This window comes from Chelmon rostratus, chromosome 17 (assembly GCF_017976325.1).
Source record: "Chelmon rostratus isolate fCheRos1 chromosome 17, fCheRos1.pri, whole genome shotgun sequence".
In the NCBI taxonomy this organism is placed as follows: Eukaryota; Metazoa; Chordata; class Actinopteri; order Chaetodontiformes; family Chaetodontidae; genus Chelmon; species Chelmon rostratus.
Window position 1 is genome coordinate 20,948,946 of NC_055674.1, and position 22,995 is coordinate 20,971,940.

General features: G+C 45.4%; 1 protein-coding gene across 1 annotated transcript; it reads right to left on the reverse strand.

The window, feature by feature from the left end:
* Nucleotides 1–1,952: 1,952 nt before the first annotated feature.
* On the reverse strand, nt 1,953–22,779 carry col1a1a (collagen, type I, alpha 1a). Its single transcript, XM_041956239.1, has 49 exons — nt 22,530–22,779; nt 20,165–20,356; nt 19,785–19,807; nt 19,419–19,454; nt 17,785–17,877; nt 15,836–15,904; nt 15,701–15,745; nt 15,216–15,269; nt 15,070–15,123; nt 14,910–14,963; nt 14,755–14,808; nt 14,608–14,661; nt 14,147–14,191; nt 13,981–14,034; nt 13,840–13,884; nt 13,672–13,725; nt 12,928–13,026; nt 12,692–12,736; nt 12,446–12,544; nt 12,018–12,071; nt 11,797–11,904; nt 11,066–11,119; nt 10,823–10,921; nt 10,674–10,727; nt 10,480–10,578; nt 10,316–10,369; nt 10,151–10,204; nt 9,826–9,933; nt 9,691–9,735; nt 8,841–8,939; nt 8,579–8,686; nt 8,062–8,223; nt 7,890–7,943; nt 7,660–7,767; nt 7,474–7,527; nt 7,155–7,208; nt 6,900–7,061; nt 6,530–6,637; nt 6,050–6,157; nt 5,890–5,943; nt 5,120–5,227; nt 4,913–4,966; nt 4,702–4,809; nt 4,552–4,605; nt 4,298–4,405; nt 3,857–4,136; nt 3,517–3,707; nt 2,977–3,219; nt 1,953–2,673 (listed from the first exon to the last, which is right to left on the reverse strand). The coding sequence occupies exons 1-49, from the start codon at nt 22,609–22,611 to the stop codon at nt 2,527–2,529; spliced, it is 4,344 nt and encodes a 1,447-aa protein (XP_041812173.1). The 5' UTR covers nt 22,612–22,779; the 3' UTR covers nt 1,953–2,526.
* Between the last annotated feature and the right edge of the window lie 216 nt (nt 22,780–22,995).

Here is a 22,995-nt window from a genome sequence, read left to right on the forward strand (position 1 = left end):
AGCAGAGGGGTTTCCTCTCTGCAAACAGAGCCTTCTCTGTGTCTGAAACTGGAGAGGTCAGCATTCCTCTGCCCAGGCCTCAAATAAAGACCCAAATTCTTGCAGAAATAATCCAGATTCCCACTGGGAGTGCAAACCTATCCGCTGTTCCTGGGTAGCTGCCTCCCTCAAGGTGGACAATCAGTGTCTTTGTGAAGCCAAGCTGATGCCAACAGGCTGAGCTGAGAGCTGGTCCACCCGGCAGCCCCTCAGTCCTGCTGCCTGAGCTGTGCAGATGGTCTGCCTCTCTGTGGAAACATTGGATTATTTCAGACAAATATCTTCATCGTCATCAGTGCTGGATTATCAGGAGTGCTGGAGTCTTTTCTTGGTGGATTATGGATGTTCACAAATTGGATTTAATGGCCTGGATAAAACATCACCAGCTCTTTGGGACTGCCTGACAACAACAAGGAGTCTCCACCAACTGAGAGGTAGGCCACAGTTATTCTTTTCTGACCCAGCCATTGTACATGCTGCCCAGTTAAAAAGCCACATGTGTTGAGCTGCTTACATTACATGGCTACGTTTTCAGACCGCAATTTAGGCCAAGATTGTAGGAAACATGAGAGGAGAGGAGGCTGACATTGCTGACTGATCATTCCAGTAAACAAAGATGCTTAAGAGGTTTTGAATTATCAAGAAAAAGAACTCAGATCAGAAGCAAAATGTCACAGCACTGCTTCAACATATTTCTGAATCCATTCTGACCTTTCAAGCAAACAAGGACCGCAAAAGATAAAAGTACTGTTTTGTCTGGGGTGGTCAGTTGCAACTTTTTCTATTTCCACACAGTCACACTTTGGCCCTTCCAAATAGTATAGACTGAACAAGAGACAAGAAAAAAAACATTTGATTTTTCTTTAATCTTGTTTTCTCAGTCACTCTACAAAATAGGTAAAACAGACAAGTCCTGGGCGGGGGGAGGGGCAGTCAGTGAGTCAGTCAGGGAAATTAGGCAGGATTCAATGTTAGACCACTTAACATGCTTTATTTCAGCATTCAAAATAATTAAAAACATCTCAATTTATTATACATATACAAAATAGGTACAGATCCTTGTGGTGTTTTTCCCCCATGGGTGTGTCTGTCTGCCTTCTCTCACAAAGTCTTTGCTGATGGCTCTCTTTCTGTGCATTTTGAAAATCTGTTGGATTGCAATTTTTTTGAGAAAATTCACCCTTCGCACAAGAAAACAAGAAAGAAACTACAACAGATGTGTGGATGGAGGAGTGGAGAAGAATTTGGGTGACAGAAAGGTGGTGGGGAGGTTCAAAACACAAAACCAAAAAGTGTTATGAAGAGAAGACAAGCGGCTCCACTTTTCACTTGAGCTCAGAAACAGAGCAAGAGTTTGACCGCCAGCACTGCCAAGGCTGGAAATAGAGGAAGTCTGTGTCAGTCCGGCACCAAGAATAAAAGCCGTGGTTTCATTTTAGCACCAAGAGGGCCCTGCCACGCCAGAGTGAGCTCAACGCTACAGAACAGCAAAGCCATACTGCACGGCCAGGAGACCTCAAAGAATAGCACCTTAAGTTTTAGCTGTTCCTGCTTCTGCTAAAGTGTCAGTCAACCTCGACTACCCCACCGAGCGCCACAACTACTGCAGGCTTCACTTTAAAAACACTGGGCCCTTTTTTTTTTTACAGCTGGAATTCCTTGCTTTTCTGAGGTAGCCATAGGATTTTTTCTTTCAAAAAAGAGGTTTAAACCCATGTTTCTCTGCTGGTGGTTTAATGTGACTTTTCTTTAAAAAAAAGGGTTAACTTGAAAGGAACAGACAAGAAAGCGGCAACAACAACAAACAAATCACGACAGCTACAACATCAGCGGATGAGGAGGAGGGAGTTGTCAGTGTTGTCTGGGGCAGGTGGAGAGGTGGGGGGGGAGAACAACAGAGACAAACATGGCTGTCAGTTTCACCGTTTATTCATCAACACCTGAAACGTGGTACAAAGCAATTGGGTTCTGTCTGTTGGGACTGTCCTTTCATTCCTTTCACCGCAGTGGTGTATAAAAATACAAAAGTCACCTGTGTGTTTCTGTTGGTTTCTGTAAACTCCAGAGAGGCCTGGTTTGGCTGGATGAAGAGGGGAAGTAAATTTTTACACTTTACAGAAGCATATATTATTTTCTTGTTGCCAGTGAAACAAAATGTCTTCTCTACAGGATCCTTGGTGTTGGTGATGGTTAAAAAAAAAAAACAAAAAAAGAGTCAGAAACAAAAAAAGTAGTGGTCCCAAAAACGACGATGCAGACTCCGCCACATCGCCGCCATCTTGTTGAAGTGCAGGTTTTAGGCAAAGTGGACCATCGGAGCAACGGCCAAATGCAAACTCGTAGAATCACGAGCGAGGGGTTGGATTTTTCAGAAAAATGGCATTAGAGGAACGTTTTGGTGGGGGTTTTTTTAGAGAGAGATGACTGTTAGAAAAAATAAAACACACACACACACACAACAACAATTTCAAGTCCAGATTTCTCTTTTTACAAGAAACAGACGGGTCCAACTTCAAGGCCGAACTCTTGGTCTGGAGCACCAACATCCATAGGAGCGATATCAATGATGGGCAGGCGAGATGTTTTCGATGTCTTGTAGTCGATGACTGTCTTGCCCCATGTACCGGTGTGTGACTGGAGAGAGAAGAGACAAGAGGAGAGTTAGGGTCAACATTCAAAATGGCCACTGCGTAGTTAACACTGGAAATTTCAAAATTTCTTTCTCCATTTGTTTAAAGCACATGAACTGCAAGACTAGCTACAGTAACTAGCAGGCATGTTTCACGTCTGATGAACGCTTCCATGTCACGTCCATGCACACCGAATAGTGAAGTCTGACCCTTGACTTCCTTGCTAACTTTTAAGGTTTAGCATTTTATTCAGCGTATTCATCCAAAGGTGGGATTGGGATGAGAGTATCAGCTAAAGTTTCCTCACCGTGCATCCATCCTCCAGGACGCTGTAGGTGAAGCGGCTGTTGCCCTCGGCTCTGATCTCGATCTCGTTGGAGCCCTGGAGGAGCAGGGCCTTCTTGAGGTTGCCGGCAGCGGCGTCCATGTAGGCGACGCTGTTCTTGCAGTGGTAGGTGATGTTCTGGGATGCCTCGGTGGACATGAGACGCAGGAAGGTCAGCTGGATGTTGACATCCTCAGGCAGAGAGCCCTCGCTGCCATACTCGAACTGTGCGGAGAGAGGAGGGGGGAGAAGTTAATGACTGAACTGTGAGGGGAGAGGTGTAGAATTGGAAAATTAAGGAAGAGTTGAGAAAACAAAAGAGGAGGGAGAAGTGAAGAAGTGAAACTGAGATGAATATAGAAAGACGGAACTAAGATGCAAGCTGTCCAAAGTAGGGATGGATTTGAATGTAAAGGGAAGGAGGACAGGATGGAGGGGGGGTAAAGAGAAACAGAAGAAACTGAGAGGAGGTGGTATCTAGGGGTTAAAAAATGCTCTATTTCATGGGTTTAGTGTGTTTACCTGGAAGCCATCGGTCATAGCCTCTCCGAACCAGACGTGCTTCTTCTCCTTGATGTTCTTGCTGACATACCAGTTCTTCTGGGCGACCTCGCGCTGAGTTGGGGCTATGCAGGTCTCTCCAGTCTCCATGTTGCAGTAGACCTTGATGGCATCCTGAGTGCAGCCCTGGTCAGGGTCAATCCAGTACTCGCCTTTAGAGTTTGGAGAGGAAAAGTCAGAACTCCAGCAACCTATTTGTCCTCCAGGCAAATGTTCCAATTCCAAATATGGCGACTGCCTTAATGTTGTCTTAAATGCTGCCATCTACCACTATCCACTTCTTGTTAAGGCCTTTACTCACCGCTCTTCCAGTCAGGGTGGCACATCTTGAGGTCACGGCAGGTTCTGGCGGGGTTCTTGCGGGTTCCGTCAGGGCTGCGGATCTGCTCGATCTGCTGGCTCAGGCTCTTCAGGGTGCTGTCCACCTCCAGGTCACGGTCACGGAGAACATTAGCGTCATCAGCACGGAACATGCGGAAGGGATCAGGGGCCTTCTCCTGAGGCTGGGCAATGAAGCCAAGGTCGAATCCGCCGCCAGGGGCACCTGGTGCTCCGGGAGGTCCAGGAGGTCCGGGAGGACCCTGAGATACAAGTGAGGGAAGAGGAGGAAGAGAAGAAGTTATTTCAATGCTGGTAGAGGCCTTGTGGTGTTCCTACAAAATCACAGCCTCTATATGATGAATGAATGAAAAACCAGAGGATGGATTAATGGATTGGTAGTTAGACTGTTACTGAGACTTACAGCAGGTCCCATCTCTCCAGAGCGTCCACGAGGTCCAGGAGGTCCAGTGGGTCCAGGCAGGCCAGACATACCATCCTTACCAGGAGATCCAGCAGATCCAGCAGGGCCCTGCAAACAGCATAAAGGGAAACCTTAAAGTCTCTGTCTGTCAAGGTCCTTCCAAACACTCTGAGACATGGAAAATAGCAAATATCAAAATGCAAAACACTTAAAACTGCTCCAAGCACTAGTAATGTTGTGGTGAGTTAACTCACTCTAGGTCCAGCAGGTCCAGCAGCACCAGCAGGTCCCTGCTCTCCAGAAGATCCCTGTAGGTCAACAAACATAAACAGGAGTTAGAAATAAAGTGTGCATATTGCATATATTACTTATATGTGTGTTGTTATGAGTGTAAAGTGACATACGGAAGGTCCAGGAGGTCCCTGCATGCCAGTGAATCCTCTGTGTCCCTTCATGCCTCTCTCTCCAGCCTCTCCGGTTTCTCCCTTGTCTCCACGAACTCCAGCAGCTCCCTGTTAGTTGGAAGAAGTTGGTGAGGATTGTGTTTTTGCCTTCCTATTCATGCTGTTACATCTTTTGTAGTGGTCTATTAATGGTGCTGATGTTGGTACTTACAGCAGGGCCACGAGGTCCAGCAGGGCCAGCAGGGCCAGCGGGGCCAGCAGGTCCCTGAAACATACAAAAATCAGTTAAATGCAAAGGCAGGTCTCCCATCTTCAGTAGATTTTGTAGCAATGGCTAACTTTTATCAACGTATACTAAAGTTATGAATATTTTCATTAAAAGACATTGGCTAAACTAAAAAATAATTTTGTCACTCACAGTCTCTCCACGGTCACCGTTCTTTCCAGCGGGTCCGACGGGTCCAGGGGCACCAGGGGGTCCAGGGGCACCAGGGGCTCCAGCAGGGCCACCCTCTCCACGGTCTCCCTAAAACGCAAACACAAAATAATTTATTTACTTCACAGCTTACATAATGCTATACTGCATAATATCTTTATTTTATCACCATGGTCTGTCCAGTCCTGTGTTCAAGGAATTTAATGGGTTGTGATGAAAAAGGCTCAGATAAAACCAAATATGTCTATGGTCACTGACCATTTTGTCCAAAGAAAATTCAGATATACAAGATTTGGTAAAACTGGCCACTGTAGGCTTCACAAAACATATCAATACTTGCAGGTGGTATAACTTTGCTCTCTGGCAGCCATATTGGCGATATTAGCTCTGACAACAGCTGATAATGAAGTTTCTATCCATGTCATGTGGTTATGACTGTGTGATACTGGCAGCTTTTCAGCTTGCTAACTGTAGTAGATGCTCTGCTAAGAATCACTGTACCTAGCAGAAGCCATTGCAGTTAGCATTTTGTTTGCTAAATGACCTTGGAGGTTAGTTTAGCTATTGCTTGGTTCAGGTCAACCTTGTTGACTCTTCTCAAGATCAGTGCTATAGTAGAGACTGGTTTACTGCACCAGTGTAGCTTCCATTTGGAAAAACAAATCAAGTCTATCCATTTACTGTTCACCTTCACTGAGAACGAATTTGCTCTCTGGTGCTAGTTAGTTCGTGATGATGTCTTTTGAACTCACCTTGGGTCCAGGAGCTCCATCCCGACCAGCTGCTCCCTCGTTACCAGCGGCTCCCTACAGCACAAAGCAGGTTAACTGATTAGGAAACAGACTTAAATACACCAGCACAGAAAAAGCAGATAAATAGACTTCGTGATCAGGTATGATTGTTTCTTCATACCTCACGTCCAGGCTCGCCAGGGGCTCCAGCCAGGCCAGGGGGTCCCATGGGTCCGGGAGGTCCGCGCTCACCACCGGGACCACCTGGTCCCTGCTTTCCAGGCTCTCCCTGTGAGTGACACAGCCACAGTCAGTCCGGTCATAATAATTTCAGTTACTTTTCTAAGTGATTGAAGCTTATTGCTGAATCCAAGTTTGTTATTTGAGGATAAACATTACAAACATTGTTGTTGGAGGCCACACAGTGTTCATTGACTGAACCGGAGCTGAATTGTATTGTCCAATCACTCTCAGTGGTTTTGGTTTCATCGTCACATCAACTAGAAGTGGTTCTTGATCATTAATATTCTGGATTTGGAGCCATGTTTGATTCTAAACATCACATTGGCTTGGTTAAAGCTGTTTGGATATTCTGGTTACATCAGATCCACTGTGCAGTTTTTAGATTTGTAGTGTTTATAGAGTAACAATAGGAATTTACAGAAGGTCCGGGCAGGCCAGGGAAACCTCTCTCTCCTCTCTGTCCAGGCAGACCAACAATACCACGCTGTCCAGCAATACCCTGAGGTCCAGGCAGACCAGCGCTACCCTGCATGGGTGGGAAAAGAGAGATAAAGACAAAGTGGTTAGACATCAGGGTGTAGGGCAGCAGAAATTGACAGCAACCAACAGCTAAACAAGGTCTGCATGTTGCCTGTGAAATTGTGGAGACTTAATTAATTCAGTATTATTACATAAAGAAAATAATTAAATTGGTATCAAATAAGTTATTTATTGGCAACCAATCATTTGGTTCTCCTTCCACTGGCAGTCTTGTTTGTTTTGAGGACTTCACGATAAAGACAACTTACGGGAGCACCCTCGGCACCAGGGCTACCCTTTTCTCCAGCAGGTCCTGGGGGTCCAGCAGCACCCATCTCGCCAGTGCGACCAGCAGGTCCAGTCTCACCACGGTTTCCTTTGATTCCCTCTTTGCCAGCGGGTCCAGCAGGTCCAGGAGGTCCAGGGTTGCCCTATAGGAGGAATACAACACTGCTGAAAACCATCCTGGACATTAAGCCCTGCCACAGGAACAAGAAGTGGTAATAACATTAGAGATTACTTACAGAGGGGCCGGGAGGTCCAACTCTGCCAGCAGCACCAGGGAAGCCAGTAGCACCCTAGGGAGAAAGACACATGTCCATGAGCTGACTTCGCTGGAAAAATGGCCGTATCAAGTCAGTGCAAAAACAAAAAAACATAGATGGATCAGAAACACCCCTAGCTTTTCACAATAAAAGTAAAACAACTGAATGAAAGCATTTTTATGGTGGATTGTATGGATTGTAAAGTATTTTCTAGTCTCTCTGAAGCTGAAGTCAGGCAGGTTGACAACAATGTAAATGTAATAGAGCAAGAGAAGGACAGAGTAGAAGAAGAACTTACAGGAGGTCCACTGGGTCCGCGGGCTCCCTTAGCACCAGTGTTTCCAACGGGACCCTGAAAAGACATAGTGTCAGTCAACATGGCAATGTAGCCACAGAGACTTCTGATGTTCACTCTACATTGGAGGATTTTCTGCACATTTTCTTACTATAATGATGTGTGAATGTACAGTATGAGTATACAAACCTGAGGTCCAGGAGCGCCAGTGGGTCCAGCAGGGCCAGGGGGACCAGCGTCTCCCTTAGCACCATTATCTCCAGCCTCTCCCTTAGCACCAGGCTGTCCATCACCACCCTGTAGTGAAACGATGATGTATAGAGAGAGACAAACAATTTCTCTGTAAATTCTGTGCGGAAGCTTCAAGCAAAACAAAAAGAGTCGAGGGAATATAGGACATTCATGATGACATGACTTACAGGAGGTCCAGCGAATCCAGCGGGTCCAGGTGGGCCAGCCTCTCCACGCTCGCCCTAAGGAAGAGGAGGGGTAAAAGAAGTCAGCTAAGGATTTCAACATTCAGCTGTCATTCAACTAAGGAACTTGGAGCTTCATCTCCTGGTCCTGACAGACAAATAGGCAGGCACTTACAGGGGCTCCACGGGCTCCAGCAGGTCCAACAGGTCCAGCAAGGCCAGGCTCTCCCTTGTCTCCGGTGGCTCCAGCGGGTCCAGGAAGTCCAATTGGTCCAGTCAAACCACGGGGTCCATCCTTACCAGCAGCTCCATCAGCACCCTTTGCACCTTGATCTCCCTAGGTTATTGGATGGAGAGGGTGAGTGAGTTATTCAAGATATTATCATACTTCAGATCCTGTAATACTGGGAGCATTCTGTAGGTGGCGCCACATCTGATTAGTAATTATTGTTAATAAAATTATGCCAGTGGTGTGGTGGTAAAACTCTGGGAAGTTGCTGTTGATGGTGGTGATGGCTTTACACTGGCTGGACTCATCATAGTGGAATGTTTTTGTTGCATTAGTGCATTAGACCTCTGATAATCCTGCAAGTGGTCTGTGAGTTGTGCCACTCACAAACAGTGACCACTTACACACCATCCTATATGCTGGGAATACTGGGAGTACTAGAAACAGTGTTGTGGCAACTCACTCTGTCTCCCCGCAGTCCTGGAAGACCAGCGGAACCGCGCTCACCAGGCATTCCCTGCAGTCCAGGAGGACCCTGGGCTCCAGGAGCACCAGGGGCTCCAGCATCTCCCTGAGGAAGGCAGGGGACAAAGAAAAGGGATTAAGGGAAAGAAGTTCCACTTATCAATCAAGTTCCAATCAATCATCATGTGCCACATGGCTGCACAGGAAATGAGAACTTCCTGGCCATCAAGATCATTTTCTTCCACGTCTCTCAGGTTTACCTTAGCACCATCGTTTCCAGCAGCTCCGGGGGATCCACGGGCACCAGCAGGTCCAACAGCACCAGGTGCACCACGCTCACCAGGGAATCCTCTTTCACCCTGATTGGAAGGGGAGACAAAGAGTTAAATAAGTTGAGGTGAAATTACAAGAGTGCAAGAGTTAAAAAAATCCAGGGGATCTATCTGGCTGTGGAATGCATATCTATAAGGTTGATGATAACAATAAAATGAGGTACTGATGTTGGGTGGAAAGCTTTCATCCTTTTTATCTGTGTGAGAGCCTTTTCAAAACTTTCTGATCAATGCGGGTGGTCAGATAGGCTCTTGGTTTTTATAAAGGGCCTCTTCCTCAGATGGCCACACTGAACATCTTCAGCTATATGTTAATAGTAAACAATGTAAGCTTAAAGAGCTTGCTATTTCCATAGCTAACCAACATCACCTTGGCCCATTATCAGCAAGTTTTAGCCTGTTAGCATTAACATTTGTGTGTTTGCTAGAGGAAACTGCTGGCGAGTTAAGCTAACAGTTAGGTCAAGTTAAACGAGTCACAGTTCCAGCTTGGAGTGTTTGGACTAAAAACATGGGCAAAGGTGAGGCCAGTTCACTGTGTCACAGCAACCTACATTTGGAACCAAACATAGTTTTTGAGACAGTTCCCTTTAACTGCAAATATTACTGAATACATTTCTCATTACAAAACAACTTTTTACCAGTTTGTGGCCTGGTTTGTAAAGATGGTACTTATTATTAATGGACAACTCTACAATGATGTTCCATTAATGGATGGTGCTTTGAGCAGACTGCTAAGTAATTGTAAACATGATGATAATGATGATGGGCTACTTACTCTAGCACCAGCAGGTCCTGGGGCTCCAGCCTCACCGGGCAGACCCTAGATAGACAGACAGGCAATTGATATATTAATTTACTAGGAAGTTTCAATTTAATCAGGTATACAAATCAACCATATCTCAGTCAGTACCTGTTCTCCAGGCTTGCCACTCTCACCAATGGCACCCTGGGGTCCTGGAAGACCCTGGAATCCAGGACCTCCAGCGGGTCCCTGCTCTCCTCTCTCACCAGCAGGACCCTGTGGATTAGCAAGAGAAGGACTGTTAGAGCGAACTGAAAATGACCAGAAGGCACTGTGTGGGTATGACTTGTTGTGAGTAGCTGCATGTTGAAGTTTTGAAAAGATTTTGTAGTGTGACTCTATCAGGCTTATCAGGGGTACTGCTAATGAGCCTTGTGTTAAAGTGGGCTAATGTGTGTGTGTGTGTGTGTGTAGTTGTGTGTGTTTTACTTACAGCAGGTCCAGGGGCACCTGGAGCACCAACGTCACCGTCCTTTCCAGGGGCACCCTGGGTAGAAAGATAGCAGGCTTTTAGACACACAGGGTCTACCTTTTATGCGTTAGAGGAAAACAGTGGAGTACAGTAGATTAAAAGAGTCGGATAGTGTAGGCAACTTACAGCAGGGCCAGTGGGTCCCATTACTCCTCTCTCACCGGGCTTTCCAGCCTCACCCTACACACAGGAGTAGAAAAGCACTATTACCAGAGACAATTTTTGGTGACCAAAATATTCATAAACATATGATCAAAGATACTGTGTAGCAGCTGAGACACATCACTTACAGCTGCTCCCTTGGGTCCGGGGAATCCCATGACTCCAGGCTGGCCTCTAGCTCCAACAGCACCAGGGGGTCCGGGGCGGCCATCTTGTCCAGGGGCTCCCTGGAGAGAAGGATTAATTAAGGATTAACTTAAATAAACACAAAATGTAGGCATTTTGATTAAGATTAAATGTATTATACTGAACATAAACTTACAGGAGCTCCCAGCTTGCCATCAGGTCCAGGGCTGCCAGGGCTGCCAGTCATACCCTACAGGTAGAAGTCAGAGGTCAGAGGGGAACCCTTGAAGTGAATAAATGATGTTGCAAACAATTATGTGATAGATAGTTGGCAGGGAATCTCACTTTAGCTCCGGGCAAACCAGGCTCACCAGTGCGGCCAGGCTCACCAGTGGCACCCTTAGGTCCAACAACTCCGGGGCCACCACGCTCGCCATTGGCACCCTATGATGGGAAAGAAAGAGAGGGAAAAGGCAGAAGGATTAATTAAATTGAAATTGATCTGACGTGGCTCAACACTTGTAACTAAAATGGAACGACATATCAAACGTGTGTGTGTGTGTGTGTGTGTGTGTGTGTTTAACTCACTTTGGGTCCAGCAGGGCCATCAGAACCGGGGAAACCACGACCACCAGGGGCACCCTGTAGAGAGAGTCAAGCACATCCTGATTAGCTCTATGATCTCGAACCAAGATCCTGACATGTCCTTTGTCATGAAGTCAGTCCATGCCAACACTGTGATGTATGCTCGAGTGTGGAAAGCAATTCAAACGTGAGGCATGATGCATTGTGGGCTAGATTCTGGCTCAGGAGACTAGACAATATGCCAGATACTGTAGTAGTAATAATGTTTCCAGCTATCTTGAAATTCTACTCCGTTCCTGCTGTTCTATGTCATCTGGCCTGCAGGGGGCACAAGTGAGTTTGCTTACACTATATATACTATATATATATATATATATAAAGGCAGTATTTTGACCTTTTCCATCATTGGTGTTTGGGTTCATAGCTGAAAAGAATATTCAGTTATATTGCCCTGACTGGCAAAAGTGTTTTGTTTTTTTTTTTAATTTAAAATCATATCTGTTACGACAGTGGCAGCACAAACATAAGAATAATTCCAAATTAACTCTGTTAAAAGTGGCATAACTGCCTTAAAATGGTAACTCAAGCAGATATTTAAGAATACATCTAAAACTCTGTATAGAGACTTGACTTAACAATACATCAACAGGCAACTACCCCTACACATTACACGTCATCTTAAAGAATATTACAGTGAACAGAATAATACTGTGAAAACTAGGTGAGATGCATACTCGCTCTCCAGGAGCTCCACGGCCTCCTGCAGCACCAGGCTCTCCTCTGGCTCCTCTCTTGCCCTCCTCACCTGATGGTCCTGGGGGTCCTTGAACTCCTGGAGCACCCTGGAGAATACACACAAACACGCACACAGATGGCATAAGAGACCGAAAGTGTATTCATACATGTGTGTATACAGAGCTGTGCGCCGTGCTGACTGTGGTGAACCTCAACTTACAGCCTCTCCCTTGGCACCGGCCTCTCCCTTGGCTCCTGGGGCACCAACCTCACCCTGAAGGAATCAGGCAAACAATCAAACATAAACAAAGAAACAAAGAACGATTGAGCTGTGAATGTCAGTCATCTAAAACACATGGACAAACACATTATGAATATACAATAATTGGGACCAATCTTGACAACAAACAAATAACAAACAAACAAACAAACAAACAAAAACTTAAAAACAACACAAGAATCTGACAAGTCAACATCTGACTTACACAGGAGGGAAACTAAAATAACATTATGTTTACTTTTACTCAGTACATTTATTTCTACTTCAGTATGTTTGGATGAAGTATTATTTTCACTCATGTAGATTAAAGAGGACAGAAGAAAACACTTTTTTTGGCTTTGATTAGTGCTGAGAGAGCTTTTACTCACAGTGTTACCCTTGGGGCCAGGGGCACCAGCAGCACCCTGAGGTCCAGAGGGTCCACGGGGTCCGGGGAATCCGGGAGCTCCAGCAACTCCAGCAGCACCCTGCAGGGGGCAGCACACAGCAACAACACAGTCACATCATGCTATACTGAAACACAGCTGCTTTATCTGAGCTTTTGAGCCAGAAAGGGATTCAAACCCTCAACTCTAATATGCCTATAAGGTAAATGTGCTGAGAGGGACACTCACAGGGGCTCCTTTAGGTCCAGTGGCTCCATCATTTCCGGGGTTTCCCTGAGAGGCGAAAGAAGGGAAGAGATTTTGATCAACGGAATGATGTAGATGCTAATACATCACTATCATCATTCAAGGAGCAGCCACTGAGGAAGTTTCGTCTTCACTTAAGAAAAGGACACTTCCTCTATGGTTGTGATCACATACAGGACCTGAAGAGTGTGTTATAGAGGATCACTGTTTGTACTTACTGAAGGTCCGGCAGCGCCAGCAGGTCCGGGGTTACCAGGCTCACCACGGGCTCCGGCGGGGCCCTCGGGTCCACGAGCACCTTGAGCTCCAGCATCACCCTGGTTAAAGGGGAAACAAAGAACAGGATTCAGTCAGATCATCATTGCCAAACCAAGACATGAACTATGACTTGAAAAATATGGGCATGACAGAAAAAATGCTATGGAAAGGAAATGTGATAGTGAGTGAACAGAGGAGTGTATCTTTAGTGGCCACTGTGTCGCGGTATACTAATCTTCATATAATGCACAGCTTTTGCAGTTGATATACAAGACGTTAGTGTCCATCAGCAACACACTCAAAAATACTGTAATTTAATATATATGCTGTAGAAACTCTGAGACTTTTCATATACTACTACATAAACCAAACTTACTTAGGGTTTGCTATGGAAGTGGAGCATGATGCAGAATGCCTGTGCAGCCTAGATGACCTTGCACGACCCCCACCCCATGTGACCCCTTCTGGATCAAAGATCAAACTAAAGGTCATCTACCTACACATATGCTAAGGGAAATGCATTGTTGCTATTGACACAACCTCTCTTGAGGAGAGAAAAGAAGAGAAGAGAAATGAGATATAGCAAAGAGACGTGTGATTGTATTTTGGATGGAGAAAGCTGTGGAAGATTTAGGAAGATGCTGAATGTGAAGCACATTAAAAATGGAGTTTGTTGGCATGGATCATGTTTGGTGTGGTAGTACCTTGGCTCCAGGGCCACCAGGGAATCCGGGAGGTCCAGCGGGGCCAGTGGGACCCTGAGCGGAAACAACAAGACAAAGAGATTCAGACAAATGTAGCAGATCTATCTGGCATCTGACCAAACACATCAACTTAACCTTCATTTAAGCTTTAGAGAATGAAATACTTACGGGAGGTCCAGCAGCACCAGCAGCACCATCGTTACCACGAGCTCCCTGCAGCACACAGACAAACGTGATTGGTTGACCGGTTCACTGATTGATTAGAGTAGCCGTGTGTGTGAGTGTGTGCGTGAGTGTGTGCGGACTCACAGCAGCTCCAGTAGCACCAGTGCGGCCTCTCTCGCCAGGCAGACCACGAGGTCCCTGAGACAGAGGAAGAGAGAGTCAGTCAGTTTTACCCTTGAAATCTGCTGGAAGGGGGGGCGAATCCAACATGGCAGCTACTTGGCTGGGATGAGGGGCTTGTCATACTCACCATAGCACCAGGGGTTCCATTCTCTCCAGGGGCACCACTCTCTCCCTACACACACAATGACACACGGGCAGGTGAGATGACGAGAACGACAGAAGCTGTAGCATCATTTGTCAATATTACTTTAACTAGCCAACATGGCTGCACTATGGCTGTGCCCACAACTAATACTAATATCAAGCCTTAGATAAAGGGTGAGATGAGCAGCCAATTTTTGGCCTCCCTTTTTATTATTCTTTTAAAAATCTCTCCTGCACATTATGGAAGTGCAGTTCTACTCATTGGAGCACCACATTAATAATTCTACTACAAGCTCTAGCACTGCCACTATCACCATTGCTATTAGCGCTGCTGCTACTATTCTTACTTATATAGTTTAACAACTGCTCGTGCTGCTCCTGTCATAGTGCTACCAAGCATGTGTAAAACCTTTTCCTGCGCTGGTAACAAAGAGGGACAGTCACCTTGGGTCCAGCAGGGCCAGCATCTCCCTTAGCACCATCCAGACCACTGAATCCCTACAGAGAGAGAGAGAGACATTCAGATGAGGCCCACAGCTGAGAGATGCTGTATTGTTAATTTGTCGAACAGGGGTGTGAGCGCTGACTCACTCTGTGTCCCTTGATGCCGGGCAGACCAGGGGTTCCTGGGAAACCACGAGCTCCCTGGGGGAAAGAAAAGAGATAGGAGACATAATTTATTATCACAGCTCTGTTTTTGTTTCTTACTTTGCATCACTGAGAGCTACACCGCCATGGCAACTTACCTGTGGGCCAGAAGGTCCACGCTCACCAGCACGACCAGGCTTGCCAGACTCACCCTGAGGAAAAGAGAGACATAGAGGAAGGGTTGAATGGATGGATAAAGTCATTCTTACTCTAAACTGAGATATAGATGCTTAATATGAGCAGATCCAGGTGACTCACATCCTCTCCGTTCTTTCCAGGGGCGCCGGCGGGGCCACGGGGACCCATGGCACCCTGCAGAGAGAGAAACACACAATGTGAGAATGGTAGCACATCATCAGTGTGTGCGGTAGGTGTGCATTTGTTTCCTTGTTCCTAGTACTCACAGAAGGTCCAGCCTCTCCAGGCTCACCAGGGGGGCCAGTGAATCCCTGAGGTCCCTGTGGGGACACACACACATAAACACAATCACTACACGTACAACATCAATACTGTGCAAACATTCTGACAACACTCTCTATTTGATCTACATATGCACACATAAGCCGCTTCATTTGTGCAAATCTGACTGCTGTGTTTATTTGCCCAAATCAGCCATTGTACAAAATGTACAGACGCTAGCTGTAAGATAGCTATAATAGTTGTGTGTTGTGTTCAAATCAACCTCTGGCTGGACTCAGAAGTCTCCAGAACTGCAGGTCTGTCTCTCATTATATCTCATAATCTTTCTCCTTTTTACTCTACTCTGTCTGACTGGCACTGCGGAGAGGGTAGTGATGTCATGGTGATGTCACTGCCCTCTCCTCCTCTATCCTTGCAGCATCATCGTTAAAACATTATGAGTTGAGGAAAGAGGATGTGGTGTACTTACGCTGGGACCAGCAGCTCCAGGAGGTCCACGGGGTCCCATTGGGCCCTGTCAATCAAACAGAGGCAAGATCAGACACCGTATCACCCTGATTGACAGTGAAATGATAGCATGTGTGTTTGTGTGTGTGTGTCCTACCATGGGTCCAGGCACAGGCATGGCAGGGGATTTGTCATCATAGCCACCAGACATCTGAGGGGAGAAGTTCTGGAAAAGGCAAACAGAGATATAAATATTACAATCCATCTGTCATGTGAGATATAGTCTGAAAATGTCAGTTTGGTTTAAGATATCCTTGACATAGATTAAAAAGCCTTTTCTATGTTGTCTTGTCCCTGAGTGTTATATGCCAGTTATATGTGAAACAATGCATTTTCACAAGAAGCTCAAAACCCTTTCCTCTTCCTCTACAAGCATTTGTACTCAGAGGCGGATGTGCCATAGAAGCAAGATCATTCAAGCGATATGTTCTAATAGATTTTGGAGCAAAAAACAAAGCATCCACAATGATGTCTCAATCAAATCCTGAAAATTATGATTCACAGGGAAGCAACCTCAAGCAAAACATGTCAGATCTAGTCTCGCAGCACAGTTGGCTCTGCTGCAGTTGGTTTCTGTAAGTGTTTATGTGCCATTAAACCGCTTGGTTGCCTTCACTTCTCTGTCAGACCATGACCTTTGACCTCATCACTTGTACTGTTAGTAATGTAGGATTTGTTGAGCTCTTTGGATGCTACTGCTGTTACCTGACCACAGAGGCCACTGTGTGACACACTGCTGCTCATGGAGAATATGCAGTCTCAGGTGAGGTAAATCTAGGCTAATGCTGGCTGTGTTAGCTTAGCGTGGAGACAGAGAATGGTTGTTGTTGATATGTTGTTGTAGGATTTAAGTCACTGCTATTTTATCATGGGAGTAAATGATTAATTCGATTCTAAAACTACATTACAGGAGCATGTGAGTTAGCGGTGAATTTTATACAACTAAATCAAATTAGACTGGGATATGTCATATTAGCTTAGCCTGCTGAATTAGCATGTGAGGCAATGATAAATTCTATATAGGAATGCAAAAGGAAACGTTAGCTCAGCACCCTAACCTAGAATGTGGCTTTAAATGTTGCTTTAGTGTACTTCTACATGTAAGTTAGGGTCAAAGTCAACAGTTAGCTGAGTCACAGCATGCTAAACTTGACTGTGATACTACTAACTACGTGTGGTGAAGTAGCATGCTAGTCAATGATGCCTTCCACGTTAACATGGAGAGTTAGACTGGGATGATGTGTCATTTTATCTTAGCAAACGAATTAGCGTTAGCAAATTCTACATACAGTAAGAATGCAGATTAGCCTGGGAATGATAGCACAGTATCCTGAGCTACAGTGAGAGCAGGTGGGGATGACGGCTTTGTATACTAAATGAGGATGGATTGTATACATGGTTAACATGGTAAATCTATTCATTGTACAAAAAACCAACCAGCTAATGGATCAAACAAGTGTCCTGAACACATCTCCTCCCTCTCCCTGTGGGTCTACACAAGTGAACTTCTGACCCTCTGACCCCAGGCCGAAAGCCAAAGTCCTTGGAGTTTCAGCTGCGAACATGGAGCTCAAGTTCCCAGCTCTTCCTGCCCTCTGTGAAGCTGTGTTCACACCCAGCATGCTCTTACTGGCTTATACTGGTCCACTTTCATACAATTCACAAAAGAAAACAACACAGCATTTGCTCGCACCTGGGAATTGTTTGTTTTTCGAACTGAAGCACTAAGGTGCTCTGTTCATCTGGTGTGAGAATGCAGTCCAACATCTACAGTTAACAAAGGGATTATGGGTAATGGAGTATGAGTGCTGGGCAGTCAAGATTAACAAAACTGAACTGGGACAGATGCTTGAATATGGCTGTTTTGTTGTGTGTTCTTAGTTGCCGTTGCTGACATTAGCAGGCTGATATGACGGCACAGCTGTCCTATTAGTGAGCTACACACCAGTCACGTGACTTTTGTTTCCAGCTTTGGCTCAGAACTGGTCATGCTAGACCTAAATAAGTTTAAGAAACGCCAAAAAAAAGAATAAATAAACAACTTACTCCGCCAAGGCCAGGGGGTCCAGGAGGGCCAGGAGGTCCAGGCAGTCCAGGCTGGCCGGGGATACCATCGTTGCCAGGGGGACCAGGAAGACCCTGTGACAGCAGCGGGAGAAATACAGAGAGAAGGGGTCAGCCTCAAGAGTCAGAGTCACCTGAAGAGTCATCAGCGCTCTAATGCTCACTCATAGACAAAGAGAGGAAACACAACATCCACCTCAGTCACATGACTGCCTCTACTTCTGTTATAAAACAAGTCCTTGTGTATAATATTTAATTTCCTATATGTGTGTCCTGACAGGCTCATTAGCTCCCTATAGTGATGAGAGCAGCATTACACCTGGAAGAACTGCTGTCTATTCTCCTCTAAGACTGACCATGTGACCACCAGGAATGGACTGGTAGTGGTCATGTGACATCAAAATACAGGAACTGGGTAAGAACAGTCACTGACCCTTTTGTAGGAAACTACACTTATTCTGTAGGGAATTACATGATCATCAAATACTCAAGATAAATTATTGTCATAAATGATACATTATGAATATGATCATGAACACATTATAGCAATCATTACTGAAAACACGTAATTATATATGATTATAAATCCCCTTCCAGACTCAATTGAAGGTGAGCCGACCTGCCAAAATACAACAGCTGAAGTCTTTTAGCTGTATTCATCTTATTTAATGTGGCTAACCAAAGGCGCCTCTGAGCTGGAGGAATCAAATCCCATTATGATAAAAAATAAATAAAATTATCAAATCAATGTGGAGATCTGTAAAAGCTTACAGATGTAGCTGGAGATTTTTCCATACCTCAGATAAAACCACCTTTAACGTTTTGAAAATTTAATCATTTTTGGTACGTTTCTCTGTGATCAATGTGTCTAAATACTTTATTTGCTTAAATAGAAAATGAAACAAGCAAAATCTCTTCCTGAGTTTTTAACTTCCAACCAAGCAACGTTTCCACTTCCTGTCCTGCTCCAAACAGCTCCAACCTCAGTCTGCATGTTTCAACCTGATCCCAGCATGTTTTCAGTCACTGATCACTTCACCGCTCTCAGTAAATCATGAGCCCTGTTAAAGCAAATCTCTTGCTTCAGTTCACTCTGTTGCTGTAAAATGATTTGTAGAAACAAGCGATAGTGACTTAATTCAGAGCTAGGAGTGGATACAAGTAGTATCCTTCAGTACAGTTTTGATTAACTATATGTACAATTTACTTTATTTAATTTTCTGGGACTTTTACCTCATCATATCTGATGTCTGTGGCTGCTTTGCTGCTAAAGTAGGACAAATTCTCAGAGCTCATGTCATTCAGACCAGCTGCTGTTTACACAGTGGTATGTCAGTAATGTGAGTGCTCTTGCAGCACTTTCTTTGCTTTGATGTAAGTAAGATTGTTAATGCTGGACTGGGCTGAAGGATCTGTCCTATTTCCACATGTTCCTGAGACAAAATCACCTAAATGCACCATGTTTTTGTCAGTATAGCTGTTTCAGCTCCGTCATAGACACATAAAAATCTACTCAGAGTGGCAGACTGTGAACACATCGCGTGGCCCTCAGCTGACCAGAAATCTAACGACGATGATGATGAGTGATTCATAAGAGGAAGAGAGTGTGAACCTACCCTGTCTCCCTTGGGTCCGCGCTCTCCCCTGGGTCCCTGGAAGTAAAGAAAAAAAAAAAACAGTGTCTCAGTGCATGATAAAACTAAAGTATGCAACTAATATATCAGAATATGATTCACGTGCTTAATGATGTGTCTGATGATTCGTGATTATGTAGTGATCATATGTTCAAATCACCCATCCATCAATGATCAGTAAGCAATATTACTATCAATAGTTACATCAGACCCATTAGGTCTCTTTCTTACATTGAATTACATTTGTGTGATGATGATCATGATTAATACAGAGAATATGACGATAATTAGATAAGTCATTTGCGTTCATTTGAATGATGGATAATCAATGAAATAGTCAATATTTACCTCAACCTGGGGCTCCTGGAAGCCTGCAGAGAGTGGAGACACAGACAGAGACTTATGATTCGGAAATAAGACACACACACACACACACACTAGGGAATCCTGAAATCATTAAGTTAGATGCAGACTGTCTGACAGCAGTGGGGAACCCTGTAATAATGTGTTCAGTAATGTTATTCACAAATGTGAAAGGAGTGAGGGAAAGTGTTAGAGATGGAGAGGAAAAACTGGAAGAGCTTCAATGCTTTCCACTTTTTGTAATGAGGCCAGGAACAGACGTGAGAAAAAGAGGACAAAACGCAGCTGACGCCATGAAAAAGTAGTGGAGAAAGGAAAAAAAGGTCAAGTAAGAAAGAAGAGGTGAGGGGACGGAGAAGTGGTACCGTCATCGGGGCAGATGGGGCAGCACTCATCGTGGGGGATGACGGGGTTGGGGCAGTCAGTTGTATCCTCGCAGATGACCTCATCGCACATCACCGTGCCGCTGTCGCACACACAGATCTGGCATGGCTCTGGTTTCCACACATGTCGGTCCGCATACACCTGGCCGTCCAGGGTGCAGCTTCCGCCCGTGCCTGAGGGGGGCGACACACAGAGACAGGTGAGCCACCTGCGCACGCGCACACGCACATGCAACATGGAAGCTGAACACACCAATGAACAAATTCGCCTGCCTATGTTAGTCTATTTTATAACTAGAAAACAAATGCAGCTTGATCTAAACTTTTTAAACATCATGCATTAAAATGAATTAAAAAATAAATACAAATACATGTTCAGCTTTCATTTTTGTTGTCTTTTAAAAAAAAAATGATTTTTTCTCCAAAAGCTCAAATCTATGGCCTATCACATCAACTAAAAGTGACATTTGAATATAATTCACATAACAATATCAATAATGTATAGTTTTTATAGCTTTAATAACAGTTGCGATCGGCACAGGCCTATTTTTTTGTTTGGTATAAAACCTTTAGCGTTAAAAGTTCAGTTTTAAAAATGCTGCACGTTGAGAAAATACGTCAAAAGAGTAGATATAATGACACAAAAACTATGACCATGAACAGAGGAACAGGAGAAGACAGCAACGCTACAGCATCCAATAGAGAAAAAGGTGTTGGGGAAAGCTTGGACAGGAAGTGGTGACCTCGGAAACGGACCAAAGAGGACAGGCTGAGGTGAGAGAGGGGGCAACGGCGCCCTGCGTCGGGGCGCGGGTCACATCACCGACACGCACGGAGCGATTCAGTTCAGCAGTAAAAACTGCTCTCGCTCAGAGTCACATTTTCCGACCTGAGCTGTCTCACCACTGCTGCTGCTGTTTGCCTCTTAAAGAAACTAAAGCCGAAGCTGGGGCTCCTTTCAGGGCTCCTCAATGCAGCGTGCCAAAGCGCTGAGCTCACAGCAGCAGACTGTCGGCTTGGCAGCAGCTGGTGGAAACGCAGTCCGCATGTGTTTGTAATTAGAGCAACAAAAAAAAAAAAAAAAAAAGAGTGGAAAGAAGAAGAAGAGGAGGAGGAGGGGGACAGGAGGCGGTGTGGGGGACGTGGCGGCCAGATGTGTCTGCAGGTCTGAGAGAAACCTCTGGGTGGCGCTGCGAGACCGTTCAGAGGGTCAAACCACATCTGCTTCAGATAGACCGACAGACAGGCAGGCAGGCAGACAGCTGAGCTCTTTCCAGACAAGAGGAACATCTGGAAAAACTGAATTTCAGCTCCTTGGTTCTTGTTTCCAGAGCCGAGCTGATTCTCTTTGTCTTCTTACAGGAGGAAAATGTTTGCGTCTAAACACCAGCAGAGGCCTTTGTTCCCCTGAGCCTCCATGGTCTCTTTTGAAACACATCTGAGCTTTAGTAAATTCTGTTGCAAGGCACAAAGAGGAAGCCTGCTCAGGTGATAGAGGTCAGATGTTTCCTAGCAGACAAGACTACGCCTGCTCAGCTCCTTTGCTCCCTCTCTCTCTCTGTTTTCTCCCTATGTGACTCTCTCGCTCACCTGGCCAACTCAGCACTTGGCTCCAGGCAGTGAATTACTCTGCCACATCAATCAGGCCTGTAAAAAGCTTTCCCTGTCTGCCTCGTGTCTGCTGAAAGCGGGTGAACCTTCGCTGGTGATGCCATGCAAAGGCCAATTTTTTTCCTCCTCCAATCTTACATCCAAAACTGTGGGGTTTCACCACCTTCTCAGGGGGTGGGGTGCAGACACTGCAATTTAGTGTACCGATCTGACAAAACGCCGCTGGAGGATCAGGCCTCTTGTGTCGGGGGGAAAAAAAAAGCTGATGTTTTTTTGAGAGTACTCCAGCTGTTTTGGGTTCAAATGTGATTAAACATGCATTTATGCTGGTCTCCGTTAGGAACCCTCGCCTGGAGGAGCAAGCCTGCCAGACCTGCAGCAACTCGCTCTGCATGCATGGGGGAGGTGGGGGGTAGAGAGACATTGACAAGCACAAGGAGAGAGAGAGGCCTTCTTAAGATGCCCAATGCATTACGCACACCATGTACTCTTTAAAGTACAAGCTGCACAAGCTTCTCTATCTATTTATCTATTTATCTAACTATTTATCTATCTATCTATGTGGAGACAAAGGACCAGCACGCATCAAAGTTTCTATTTCTAGTTCAATCTCTTTCCTTTCTTCTCTTCTCTGTCTAAGATCTCAGCAGCCGTCCACCCACGTAGAGACAATCCACTTTCAAAAACCAGAAAAAAAAAGGGTTGAGAAGCTCCAGTAAACAGTGATGAAACTTACGGTCGTCCTCGCCCTGCGCTCTGACCAGGAGCACCGCCGCGCTGAGCAGCAGCGCCAGCCGCAAATCCACAAAGCTGAACATGTCTAGATGCCACTAGACATGTAGACTCTTTGAGGCAAGAGAGGAAAAAAGTTGGGGGTGTTCTCTTTTTCTGCTACACTCCACTCATACACGGGTGTTTGGGGCAGGGTCCGCTCGTCTGTTCACAGTCCTCCTGACCCCAGCAGAAAACTCCCTACTGCCTACACTCACTTTCCGCCAGGGTTTTTATATGGGAGCCTGAAGAACTGGGAGGTGCTGGGGACTGCACCGATTGGGGACGCACCCTCATTACCCAGCTGCTGCCGCTCACGTTTAGGGAAGACAAGAATGGACCCCTCCTTCAAAGAAAGAAAAAAAAGCAGAAGAAAAGAGAGAAAAGAAGAGGAAAAATCAGCAGGTCCCTCCTTCCATAATTCCACAGCA